Below are 14,046 nucleotides of genomic sequence, written 5' to 3' on the forward strand. Positions count from 1 at the left end.
ACTCTCAAAATTAGGAGCGTAATAATTTCAGATTTGCTTGCAAACCCTATGACAAACGACAACGACTCACGTGTACTTACTTTGATTTTAAATAAAGTCCTGTTCTTCATACCATGAAGTTTATTATTCCTTATCGTATATGCGTTACCAGAATAGTACTGTGACATAAAATAGCTCCGTAAACCCATCTTTTCCTCATTAATCTTAGATTTTTCAATTTACGTTCAATTCACCCAACTACGGCAATATGGCTACGGCAACAACTAACAACACTAACAATGACTAACAACTGCTAACAATGCTAACAAACGCAACGGCAATATGGCTACCAAGCTGACTACCTCGCCAGACCGGAGTATGCCGGTGTGGAAAATAAAACAATAATAATAATTGCGGAGTATTCTGCGAACGATACGAAATTGTTAGTGATATATTAAAACATAATTTTTCACATTTTTTTTATACAGAGGATGTATGATCATCGATTTTTACGGATACAATCACAGTTTACGACGGCATAATATTTAAATATTATGTGCATATTATTCGAATTTTATGAACAAGATCGACGGAATATTATTTGCATTTTATACGTATCCATTTATGCAACTTTTATACTGAAAAGAATTTTGAGTTTGCTGGGTGGCCGTTAATTAATGATTCTTATAAGAATCATAATTAACGATGAAATGTTACTAACAACGAAATAATATACATATAATGTCAATATTATTAATAGTTTACGGCAGCATAATATTTAAATATTATGTGCATATTATTCGCATATTATGTGCATAATCGACGGAATATTATTTGCATATTATGCCTATCCATTTATGCAACTTTTATACTGAATAGATTTTGAGTTTGCTGGGTGGCCGTTAATTAATGATTCTTATAAGAATCATAATTAATGATAAAATGTTACTAACAACGAAATAATATGCATATAATGTCAATATTATTAATAGTTTACGGCGGCATAATATTTAAATATAATGTGCATATTATTCGCATATTATGTGCATAATCGACGGAATATTATTTGCATATTATGCCTATCCATTTATGCAACTTTTATACTGAATAGGATTTTTGAGTTTGCTGGGTGGCTGCTGATTTATGATTCTTATATGAATCATAATTAACGATGAAATGTTACTAACAATGTAATAATATACATATTATGTCAATATTATAGTAATAGTTTACGGCGGCATAATATTTAAATATTATGTGCATAATATTCGCATATTATGTGCATAATCGACGGAATATTATTTGCATATTATACCTATCCATTTATGCAACTTTTATACGGTATAAATTTTGAGTGTGCTGTGTGGGTTAGTTGATAAGCGCCTTCTTTATTTCTTCCTTTCACCTTATCTCAACGACTTATAATGTGCTAGCTGGGTTGATATTTACTCAAATCTCTCGTTTAATATAGCTAATTGTTTCAGACAATTACTATCTTCAATTTTTGTCCAATCTTTATTATTTTTGTGCATAAAACTCCAGAGTATTAAATAAAATGCCGAAAAGGCTGAATGCCCAAGAAAAACTGTTTTTGTGGTAACTGTAAAGTGCATCCAAAAAAATTGTTCGTGTTAACATAGCTCAGTAACTAAGGAGTTGTGACCCCATGTTCATGGACTAAAACGCTTAAAATTGTCTCCCCTATCACCTCCTGAAGTATTACTGATTGATTCATCCGGAAACACCCTTCACATATATTAGGAGTAAGCAGGATAGTGTTAGGAAAGAGGGAGGTAGGGAGTTGGCTTCCATCAAGGACAGCAGTATTTTTTATTTACATATTTATTTAGCTAACACCAAAAACAGCACTAAGACTTTTACATTGGGTTATATAGACAAAACAAATTATGTAAATCTACAAAAAAACAGGTATAAAAATAGTGTGGAAAAAATCATCTTTTCTGTGAAAAACAAATGATGATTTTTTTCTGATGCACTTACGAGCAGGGGTGTCACGGTACGTGCCAGAATGCCATTCCGGCACTGGTTAACGAAAGGCATCATAGTCAAATAACACTTTTAACAATTTTGTTGCTTAAAAATTTCTAATACATTCATTTGCAACCAAAATGTAATAAAATAACTTGCAATAAAAAAAAGCACATTAATATTTCACTTCTAAAAAAAAGCTAAGGAAAGTGCCCTCCTAATTTCTTCCTTTCACCTTATCTCAATGACTTATAATGTGCTAGCTGGGGATGCAATTTGTTTAGATTTTCAAGAAAATGGAGGGAACTGGTTATTGCTACTGCTATGAATTTTTCCAGAGGGTTCGTATATAAAGCTGCTGTGAATGTATTGAAGATCAGCTTCATTGAGTTGGATTTACGATGAAAGGGTTACTCAGTTGTTTTGAAGTCAATTTTCTGTAGGATATCATTGCATTTAAAATGTTTTTCTTCTGGCTAAGTTTACTGATAAATTCATTTATAGGTGATAATTAATTCTTATAGCTAACCACTTGCAAAAATTCTTTGTGTAGTTTTAGTGTGCTAAATAAGGGTATGATTTGGCCTTCCTTACTATTGAAAAAAAATCCTGTTGAAATTTATTCACCTGCAAAACATGAAATTTGTTGAATAAATCCTTGGTAGGCAATTGGAAATTAGATTCATTCCTGGTATAAGTTTGTATTGTATAAATTTGTTGTAATTTCTGTCTTTTCAGAGCCCGGAAACTTATGCTGATGCTAAGTCAATGGCACATGTGCAAGTGGCTTTACGTTATAATGCAGAAGCAGGTACTCGGCCTCTCTTGCGTGGCGATACAGTTCCATATGTTATATGTGAGGATGGCACGAAAAACTCCTCTGCGCAGCGAGCATATCATCCTGAGGAGTTAACTAAGCGTCAGTTGTCTCAGGACAGTTCTATGGCATTGTCTGTGGATATCCATTACTACCTTGCTCAACAAATACATCCTGTTGTGTCAAGGTTGTGCCAGCCAATTCCTGGAATGGATGCCAACCGTATTGCTGTGTGCTTAGGTCTGTAGTCTTTTTCTAATCAATAAGATGTAGATAAGGATAGTTGGGTGAAGTCACCTATATAATCAAATTATTTGACTTTATGTTTAAAGAAATTAGTCTTATAAAAATTAAAATGAACTTTCTTAAAAAATGTTTTTGGTTTATCCACAAGTTTTTCAATGTTAATTTGCATGAGATTTTTTGAGAAGAGGTTTTCTTTGCAAATTTTCTCATAAAGCATTTTAGTTATTTTGGTGTTTAAAGTCGTAGGAAGTTTTAATTTGACGTATTAATTTTCAGAAAGCTCTATGAAATTTCACAAATAACTTTTTATTCATGAAAATTAATGGTATTTAGCTGTTATTATGATATTTATGGAGTTTCAAAGCATAATGTTTTGAGGAAAAAAGTGACATTATTTAAGTTTTATTGAGGTATGTAGGTTATGATGAGGGATTAAAATCGTCCCATATGGTTTTTGGTATGAGATCCCATTATTACAGCTTTTTGACTTATAATTTTTTAACTTGTGTACACTTGTGTCTTAACTCTAGTGGACACACTTATCGGTATTATTTAGGTAATTCAATGAATGGATTGGTAAAATACTGAGGTTAACTCTAGAAAAAGTCCATAATAAGATGACAAGTTTAAAAAACTTTGAAATTGACGCTTATTTGTCATCTTTAGAAATAACTTAAAGGTTTATCTCTATGATTTCAACAGGGCTGGACCCAGTGTTTACTCAGCGACCAGTTTTGCCCTCAGATGGAATCTGCAACTCAATAAATTTTGATGTGGGACCAAAGGTGGATTTCAGAGAATGTGAAAGGTAAGTGGTTCTATAGTTTTATTTCAAACTTTCTGTTTTCACAACAGAATCCTATTTTGAGTTCATAGATTTTACATTTCTCACCTCTCCCTACCATTTTCATGTAATGTGAATAATGACTCCTTATGCCTTTTTCCCATTTTTAAACGAAAATATGAATCTCATTCCAACTTCATTTTTGTGTGTGTATTTTTGTGGCATGCACCGTTTATGCTGCACAAAGTATCATGTTGTCCTGGTTTTTGTCGTGTGCCTTGACTTCGGTCGTCAACAGTTTCGGCTCTGTTCCAGCTGCAATTTTCATGTAGAAATGATTTTTAGGAAATTGGCTGGTGAGCCTCAGACTTACCGTATATGTCGGAATAGAGTCCCCCCTTTTTTTCCAAAAATGCCTGTGGTAAAAGTAAAGGGAGGGACCATATTCAAATGCATTTTTTTCACTTTTCCCGAAACTGTAGCCTCAAAATTAGGGGGTGGGGGACTATATTTGGAGAAATACGGTATTTTACCAGAAGTGAAGGCTGTGAGTATGGTATATGTCTGAATATAGTCCCCCCCCCTTTTTTTTTTTTTTTTTTTTTTTTTTTTTTAAATGTCCGTGGTAAAATTAAAGGGGGACTATATTCAAACGCATTTTTAAAATTATTTCTGGAGACTGAAGTCTCCAAATTAGGGAGGGGGACTATATTCGGAGAAATACAGTATGTACTTACACTCATGGTCGGACAATGTCATGGCTTGAGTAAACAAGTAGGCTAATTTTTCTCCAAAATAACGTCAATCTGAAGGTGACTACATGGAATGTTGTGGAAACCTTTGGCATTCTAAGATGGACATATAAAAGGTAAGGTCTCCATTTTTTTTTTGTTCATTGATATTGAGATTTTTTGCCAATGTATATTACATGGTGAGAAACCTTGAACATTCAGCGATTTTTCGATGTAGTCGTCCTTCTGCTCGATCACTTTCCACATCCGTGAGACAAACTTTTGTTATCCGTCCTCGAGCCATCTTCCCGTCACTTCCTGTAGAAAGTTAAGAACCGCTTCTTGAATGTCGTCGTCGTTTGCAAATTTCGACCATCCAAAATCTATTTTTACGGTTGGAAAGAGATGATATTCAAGAGGGTTAAGGTGGGTGATCAATTACTTTCCATTCAAATTGCTCGATCAGTGACATTGTTTTGTGGGCTACATATAAAAAAAATAAAAGTACAAAGTAGGGAATATTAGACGAAAGTCTATTCATTTTAGGCAACCAAACAATGCGGCTTATAAATTACTACACCAAGAAGCTGTTTTGTAAGACTAAAAAGTGGCGTTCTGAAATTTCCATCTGTCATATGGTCATAAAAATTTACAAATATGTTGATCATTGCAATTAACAATTAAAATTATAATGCAACGTGGTAAAAAATAAATCATTCTGGTATTACGTTCAATTTAAAATATTAATTGAATGAAAAAAAAACCTGCTCTCACAACAAGTGCTGCAGCATAAGTGTACATTAGTGTCATAGTAGTGAATTTATTCCCGAGTATCCCAAGCAAAGAAGCTGTGGAATTAGCAGAACTTATACCCTCATCAAGGCAGGTACACCGTACCCAGTGACTAGTGAACTGTGTGATCTTCTTAAATTGTGCACCAATCAAAACAGTTTTTTCTTCAACAGCAAGCACTACAAACATTTAGATGGCCTTGCCATGGGGTCACCTTTGTCCCCCGTCCTAGGAGAAATTTATATGGATAATTTTGAGAAACTTCTGTTCTGTAGTAAAAATCCCTTACTAAAAAACATAGTAAAATGGTACCGATACGTAGATGTGTTTTGTGTACGGTAAGGTACATTAAGACAGCTATCGCAATTTCTGACACTGCTCAATTCTCAGGATAAACACATCAAATTCATCATTGAAACCGAGAAGGAAGGCATACTGAATTATTTGGACCTCTCCATAAGAATCATAAGTTCGACCTTTCCATCTACAGGAAACAATGCTATTCCAACACCATCATCCAAGAGCGCTCCAGACACCATATTAAAAAAAACAGCAGCCCTCAAATCGCTGATACATAGGGTATGCCACATTCTTATGTTGGAAAGTAACATGGCGAATGAACTCCGCACCATAAAAGACATTGCTGTTAACAATGGCTACGAAGAAAAATTAGTGGTCACCATTTTACAGCGCAAAACAACTCAGATGGCAAGACGTCTAATATATAAAATGCAGACTTCCCCGGAGGAATCTATTAAATGGTGCCAGATTCCCTTCCTTGGGAATTCATCATTGAAAGTGCAAAGACTACTTCCCAAGGAAAAAATAAGGCCAGCATTTTATAACCACAGCACACTGAGGAGCATGCTGGGGTCGCCAAAGGACAGGGATATCCCAGAGGAACGGAGCGGAGTATATCGCCTCAATTGCACCGACTGTGACATGATTTACATCACCCAAACAGGGAGGAGTTTTTCCATCAGGGCGGGCGAGCACCAGATGTGTCATAGACAGGGGAAAGATCATTCACAATTTGCTAAACATCTTATCGACATGGGGCACATTAGTGACTTCATCCCTACTATTCTTCACTTTGAGAAGAAAGGATGGAGATTAGATGCATTGGACGAGCTGGAAATTTTAAGCCACAAGGACTTATACCTTGTCAACAACCATCTTTACCCTTTTCGCTCCCCCTTCCTCCACTTTCCTACTTACTCATCCAACCCTCCACACACACCACCCACAGTGATGCCTAACCCAGCTCCAAACCCAACCCCTAATCTCCCCAACTCCCTAACCAACAGCTCACTGAAATTTCCCTACCCAACCTTCTATATATACTGTCAATTTACCTGCAATTCTTCACCTTGATATTGTTACGCTGTAACAAAACTATGGTCGGTCTCAATAAATTACCATGTGGAAATAGCAAAGTTGTTGATCCTTCTATTCCAACGAAAAAAAACATTGTTTTAACTGGGATCATAATTGACGACGATATGTCCTGGTTGGCACTTCTGGCGTATTCTGCAAAAGACGATATATCGTTGCGTGGCTCTCAAAGGGTTAATGACAAACCACAGTTTGCGATTGATGGGAGCAGCAATCGGGACATCCATTGCATATGGGTGCTATGCTGATAATTATCCTGCTAAAGAGGAACTTTATGCGACAACAAGAGGGAAGGACCAAGAAACCCAACAGGGTGGTTATATTTTACGTAGTGCTGCATGCGGCAACGCCTAGGCTTTGGTGACCTTACTTTTCAGATGCCCCTTGTAATATGGGTAATGACACAATCTCCTTAGGTGATAACAGTGAATTAATGCTTTGAATAATAACCTATACATACAAAGTTAGTGCTTGATGAAGAAAGATCCTGAAGTGTTGAGCTGTAAGGTGCTCTGACATGTACATTCTAGTATAGTATTTTGCTTACTAGTCGAGGGACGCTTACCGGGGAAAACGTTGCTATGACAGCATAGCATTAATCCTCTTAGAGGAGGTGACCTTGTATTGCAACGAGTTTTTCTTCATAAATGGTTGTTTGTTTTACTTTTGAAAGTCTGAAGTTTCTAATTTTATTCTAACATTCTCTTTTTGTATATTTTTAGATTCCAATTCACCTGCATGAATGACAAATGCCGTGCCGTGAATGAAGTGGATGGTCCATATAGGAATACAGTGAGTATATTCTTCTCTTTTGGTAGTTAGTAATAATTTTCAAATGCTTCCTTCCGTATGAGTTGGTCTCAATTTTGTGCCAATAATGGTACGGTAAATCAATTTTATGAAGCAGGAGAATGCCAAGTTTTTTGTTGGGGAAAAAATCATAATTTTTAATTGGATGTAAGACAGGGTACCTCTAGGAATGCCACAATGCTCCTCTGCGATATTGTTAAGCAAATAAATGTTCGACTGACCCTATGGATACCGTATCGTATCATACGAAACTGAAAATGTGGGTGAGGACTAAGTGCATATTTAGGAAATGTGACCATCACTTGTGAACATTTTTCAACTCATTTAATATTACTGATATTTATCTGCTTTTCTTATATTCATCTTTATATTGCAGCAGTTTTCTTTGTTGTGAGCCAAATTCCTATGGTTTCGGTTAAATTCATAACATTGGGTTGAGGATACTGTCTGCGTGGAAGGCACTCGTTGGTGTAACAATTTTTGAAATTCAGGAGCAACATAGAACTCACCCTAAAAGACACGGGAGCACTGTCAGTTCATGCTCACTATCTAAGCGCTAGCGCTTCGTACTTTCAAATAACAATAGGTCTTTATGGATGTCTTCAAACGAGGCGAATTGTGCCGTTGACAGTACAGCACTGCATGATTACATGCTTTTAAATACCACAGACATACACAAAAAGTGACTCTTATCACAAAACTAATATGTTTTTCACCACAGCAAAGTATTCTCCTCACGATTACTTTTCGGTGTTCCTGACACTGATTCTTCAACTACACCGCTGACAAAGGCTCCAAATGCACAAAAAATAATATTAAATGAGAGATTGGCAGTATCTTTTTATTATTTCTAACTATTATTTTTTAAGATTTTGTGATCGAATGGGATACCAAGGTAATTTTTTCAACCTGATTATTGCCATCTTCTCTTGTCAGATTAATCGAGTTGCAACAAGGGGTCCGGATTTAGGGGATATTTTAGTTTGTGCTTAGAATATGTGTGCCCACAGTATATATTTTGCCATGGCATACTCTTTTGTGGCACATGCTTCTGTGCAGCAAAAGAGTACGCCATTGTGATTTATTTGTGTACTGTCTCAGTTATTTCTGGAAAAGTGGCTCAATCTGTTGGCACTCTATAAATAAAAAAATGGTGCATAACTGTATCAAGTTTTTTACCTAGGTGTGTGTAGTAACACCTGTAATGTTTTGGTGTACATTTTTCATGTTTGCAGTGATAAGGCCTCATTGCCACAAAGTTACAGAGACTGTATGCTGAGGAATTATAATACTGTATTCTTTTGTTAATACTAGGTGTACATCAAATTGCCACTGCTGTACATTGATGGCATCCTCCTTATTTACCAAATGTTTCACAGATGTAACAATTATTTCCCAGAGTTTTTACAATTGTATTGAATAATTTCTTCAGAAAAGTTATTTTCTACTATTAGTAGTCTAAATTTAATTTTTTATCTATTATAGGCATCTGGTAGATCTTTTGTCCTGGAATCCTGTTGCAATCCTGATTGCACCACATCTCCTCTTAAGTATTTATCGAGTATCCAAAATGCCTTAATCCTTGCGATTAGGAGGCATATAGATCACTACTATGCTGTAAGTATTTAAAATGTCTTCGGTGAAAACATTGAATTACCACACAATGCCATTGGTTGAGTAATGAGCAATGTTGGGATTGGAATTAACATTTACTAGGGAAGCAATGTACAATGAGTGCTTCCATTGCTTGGAAAATCATTTGATGTATGGGATGCTTCATTCATAAATTAACTGTACAATTTCTATTGCTACACATAATTCTTTAAATTAGGAACATATATACTAATCCATAAATATTATATTATTCTAATGTATTGAAGTAATGTTGAGTGTTTTAAAATTTCCCTGGAAAACCTGGAATTAGGCATGAATTTTTCTGCTTTGAAAGGCTGGACACCCTGGTAAAGGGATGCCTGATTACCTATGGTAGTCAGCGCAAGGAATGGGGGAACATAAAATGAAGAATAGAAAAATAAAATGCCTCTTGAAAATAATACCTTTGTGGCAAAAACCTTAACGGGCAGCTAAGAATTAAGGCTAGGGAGGGTTTTTGGCACAACTAATACTTCGGGTTGCGGGGGGTATTGCATAACCACCAGGTTAAGCTGGAGTTGCGGGGGCCCTCCAGAAATTTTTTTAAGATTAATGGTGAGTTTTACGGCTTTTGGAGGGATATTTGATTACACCTAACAATATTCCATAAGTTATACCTTTCCAATAAAGTAAAATAGATTAAACATAAAAATTTCTCAGAGCTCTGGGGGGGATTTTATCCTCCAAAACTCCCCCCCCCCTTGCTGCACCACTGGTGGGGGTGCAACAATATGGCTCTGGAACAGGGGCATGGATTGGGTGTGTTATGTCATGTGTCAACTCCGTACTTAAAATTAATGATGAGTCTGTTCCTAAACTTTTTCGGTTCTCGGCACCGGTCCGGTTCTCCCCCATCGGTTCTCAATACTCGGTTACAAGTATCAACTCTTATTATCTGAATTAATGGCAAATTCAAATGAACAGTCACAAGAAGTGAATGAAAATAATTTCACTGAAGATGTAAATTATGTAGTTAGAAAGCTCTTTTAAAAAACTTAAGATCGTTTCCATAATTTTATTTGCCATCGAAAAGTTTTAAATAACATGTTGTTAAAGAATGCATGATGGACCAAAATGTCACATTAAAGCAGGCAGCCAGGGGTTCTTTCTCCAGATTTTAATTTAAAAAATTCAACTTTTTCCCCTATCTATTCTTTTTTTGCCAGAAATATTGCCTGCAGGGTTGAACAGGCATTAAATAATAACAGTAGTGGTCGATGTTGATTTTGAAAGGCTCCGCAAAATATATTTGGAGCACAGTTTACATGCTGCATAAATAGTTAGTATAGCATCAGGATCAACAGTGAAACTCCCCCAACTTCCGGCGACATCATCCGTTAATTTGTTGTAACTTGTGTGTCAGTTGAAAATATTTTCTGTATTCTGTGATGAAGCTTAAATTGTTGCTTTAATTGATAACTTATTCTGATGCTTCACTGTCACAGTTTTTATAGCCTCAACAAAAAACTCCTCAACACGCCGGTACAGCGACACCATGGATAAACTGGGTGGCTGTGAGCTAGGGAAAAATTTTAATGCAGTGTTGCATTCTGCAGGATAACCACACTTTTCGATTGTCGACGTACGATGTGTTCTCGGAATACATTTAACTTGAGTGTCGGTTTGAAATATATTCTGTATTCTGCGATTTAGCTTAAATTGTTGCTTTAATTGATAACTTATTCTGACGCTTCACTGTCACAGTTTTTATAACCTCAACAATAAACTGCTCAACACGCCGGTACAGCGACACCATGGATAAACTGGGTGGCTGTGAGCTAGGGCAAAAATTGTAATGCAGTGTTGCATTCTGCAGGATAACCACACTTTTCGATTGTCGACTTACGATGTGTTCTCGGAATACATCTTGCTCGTTTGTCAAAGAATTACTGTATGTGTACATAATTCAATTGTAGGACTGCCAAGATGAAACGATTTTCCTCCGGCCAGCGTTCACGGCACGGCACACGGCATTGCAGAGAGCCGTCTCGTCTAAAAGCCGCCTGAATTTCATGTGAATGGCGGCCGGGGAAATGTCAAATCTTCTGAAATGGGTCTCAATGTAGCGTTGAATATATTTCACAGAAAACGCTGACAGAATATCTTAACCACCTAAGAACATGTTCTTGCTATCACGAACCACGAAGACACTGGTAGGATTGCTCAATGTATCTTAATTCTATAGGGCTGCTTAGGGCAATTGAAAATTAAGCAAAAAAGACATCTCTATTCTAGTGATACTACATGGGTTTACTGAGGCATTTTGCTATGTAATTAAATGAAAAATTAAAATTCTTGCAGTATTGTCTGTGTTTAATGTCTAAAGTTTCCACTGTACATGATACAATTATAATTATTTCAGGACATACACACTTCCTTGTTAGTGGAATATCATCATGATGCATTTAAGAAAAAAATCATAAATCCATGTATCTGAGATATGCTATAACTCCACATTTTTATCTGAATGAAATTGGTCAGGTTTACCTATGTCAGATTTAAAAGTTTTTCTTAAAAAAATTGAATAATAATCTTTCATATGCATGAAAGAGGTTTAACATTTTCATTTAAGCTCTTTTTTTTCCATGAAATCATATTTTCTATATTAGTATTATAAAACTATTTTAGTTCTATAGATTATCAATGTTTTATCCATTGTAAAATATTTTTACATGTTTTTAATTGAAAGTATTAATTATAGTTTTATTTGAATTAAAATTTATATATTTTAAAATAGCAGAGATTTTCTCTTATTTCTCTATCCTCAAGCATTTATTTATTTTTTATCTAGGGCTGGCTCATATGTGAGGATCCAGGCTGTCCTAATAGGGTTCGCAGAATTCCAATTCAAGTACGTGGCTCTTATCCTGTATGCTCTGGCTGTAGCTCTGGATGTATGATGAGAGAGGTAATATAAAATCCTTTATTTTATTTTTTCCTCTATTTTATTCCCATCCTGTCAATTTGTATATTTTGCCCGTGAGGAGATAGTTAATTTTATTAGAGCTCTAATCCCAAGGTCGGAAAGGTGTATTATGTACAGTAGGGGCCTCTAATTTGCTAAGTTGAAGTGACCCAAATTTTGGAACATTGTAAACTGGATGGTTGGTAAAGTCTGAATCACACAGTCATTTTTTTCGTCATTTTTAGTTGTTATAGATTGCATGCATTTTTAACTAGGCATGTATCTAATTAACCTCGCAAGAATATCACATAAGTGACCAAGGCCAAAGAGCATAAAAGAGAGTTTTAGCATACAGTGGAACTTGTTTAGTACGTTTCTGAAGGGACCACAAAAAATGAACGTACTAACCAGGAAAACGTGCTAACGAGGAAAGTAAAAAATAGCAGTCGGGGTAATTGCAATCTATGGAAAAGTCGTCATAATTACAATTACTATCGGTAGTTCTCGTAGGATCGCCTTCCTGAACTCTTTTCACCTTTAAAATAAAGAAAATGGGCGCTACATTGAAAAACAATACCATGTGAATAAAAAATCACAATGTTTCATAGATTTCCCGAAGACAATTACATGAAAACGGCGTCTTTCTCCCGTGATTTATCATATATGTATTTATAGAAAGAGGACAAGTAAAGCTAAGTCATTTATTTTTTGCCACAGCATACTCGGAGAATATAACAACAACCCTGAGTATGTCAACGGGTTGTTTTTAAACATCATAAAAATTGGACAAAATTATATTAAATTACGGCAACAGCCGTACACATTCGCTTCTGGAATAAAGCAATATCGATTGTTATAGCGATCGATATATCGAATAATAACACGCAAGATTATTAGATTACGACGTAATTACAAGAAGATTTTATATTATACAGTTGAAATTTACTTTTAAAATTTGTTTAATGTCGTCTGCTTTCGTGCCGAGATCAAGTATTTTTAAGCTAAGCTTCGCGTGGAGATCCAGAGCATCGTCTGCTCCCGCAGCAGTAGTCAAATACGCACGTACTCCGTAGCATTGACGTCGTGCAGTACTGCTTTAGATAAAGTGGGAATTGGATAAGACTCATTTCTTCATCATGATAACTCGTGCAATAGCAACAATTGCCCACTCGTGAAATTTGTGCGCAGTGGGCACTCCAGAGGCAACAGAAGGTGAGGAGCTCAGGGTGGGGAAAATTGGGGCTTCTCATTGGCTGCAGTTTTGCATAGTCGGACATTCCTGATAAATGGCCATATTTTATTATTCATCGCGTCATAAGAAATGAGAAATGCATTTGGATAAATCACGGTCGAAGAAAGATATGTGGAATGAATGCAAGAATTTTAATGGCTAGTAATAATAAATTAAATCATGAATTCGGAGCTTTAAGACCCTTAAGAAGATACTGGAGAACGAATTGCGGGTTGCGTCACGGCTAGCAATTGAGCGTACTAACCAGGAAAGCGCAATTTTTTCAAACGTACTAACCAAATACTTTTGCCTGTATTTTGTTCCGATGGTACCGGGACCGAGAGAAATCGTCGTACTAAGGAGGAAAACGTACTAAGGAGGAACGTACTAACCAAGTTCCACTGTATATGTTTTTTTCTATCAGTAGGTGATCAATTAAATAAAGCTGATATTATTGTAGACAAGATTAACAAATTGTCTATAGCTAATGATAATGAAGGGATAAACAAGAAACAAGAAGGAAAAGAAACCAAGAACTAGTGTCGAGAACTGGTATGTTCGGGATGGTATTTTGTTTACTAGATGATCACCTGAATGAAATGAATGCTATCATTGACTAGATCTACGTTTAGATTTTAAAAATTGTTTTAAGAAATAATTGATTTAGTGCAGGGATCTCCAGAATACGGCCCGTGGGCCAGTTCCGGCCCACGG

General features: G+C 35.8%; 1 protein-coding gene across 1 annotated transcript in view; it reads left to right on the plus strand.

Moving 5' to 3' along the window:
* Positions 1-14,046, plus strand: part of LOC124160679 (DNA polymerase alpha catalytic subunit) — an 86,157-nt gene that overhangs the window by 56,790 nt on the left and 15,321 nt on the right. The window contains exons 18-22 of the mRNA XM_046536648.1: positions 2,707-3,025; positions 3,734-3,839; positions 7,456-7,525; positions 9,029-9,160; positions 11,988-12,104. Coding sequence (XP_046392604.1) covers positions 2,707-3,025; positions 3,734-3,839; positions 7,456-7,525; positions 9,029-9,160; positions 11,988-12,104 — 744 coding nt within the window. The remainder of the gene's footprint in view (positions 1-2,706; positions 3,026-3,733; positions 3,840-7,455; positions 7,526-9,028; positions 9,161-11,987; positions 12,105-14,046) is intronic.

This window comes from Ischnura elegans, chromosome 6 (assembly GCF_921293095.1).
Source record: "Ischnura elegans chromosome 6, ioIscEleg1.1, whole genome shotgun sequence".
NCBI lineage: Eukaryota > Metazoa > Arthropoda > Insecta > Odonata > Coenagrionidae > Ischnura > Ischnura elegans.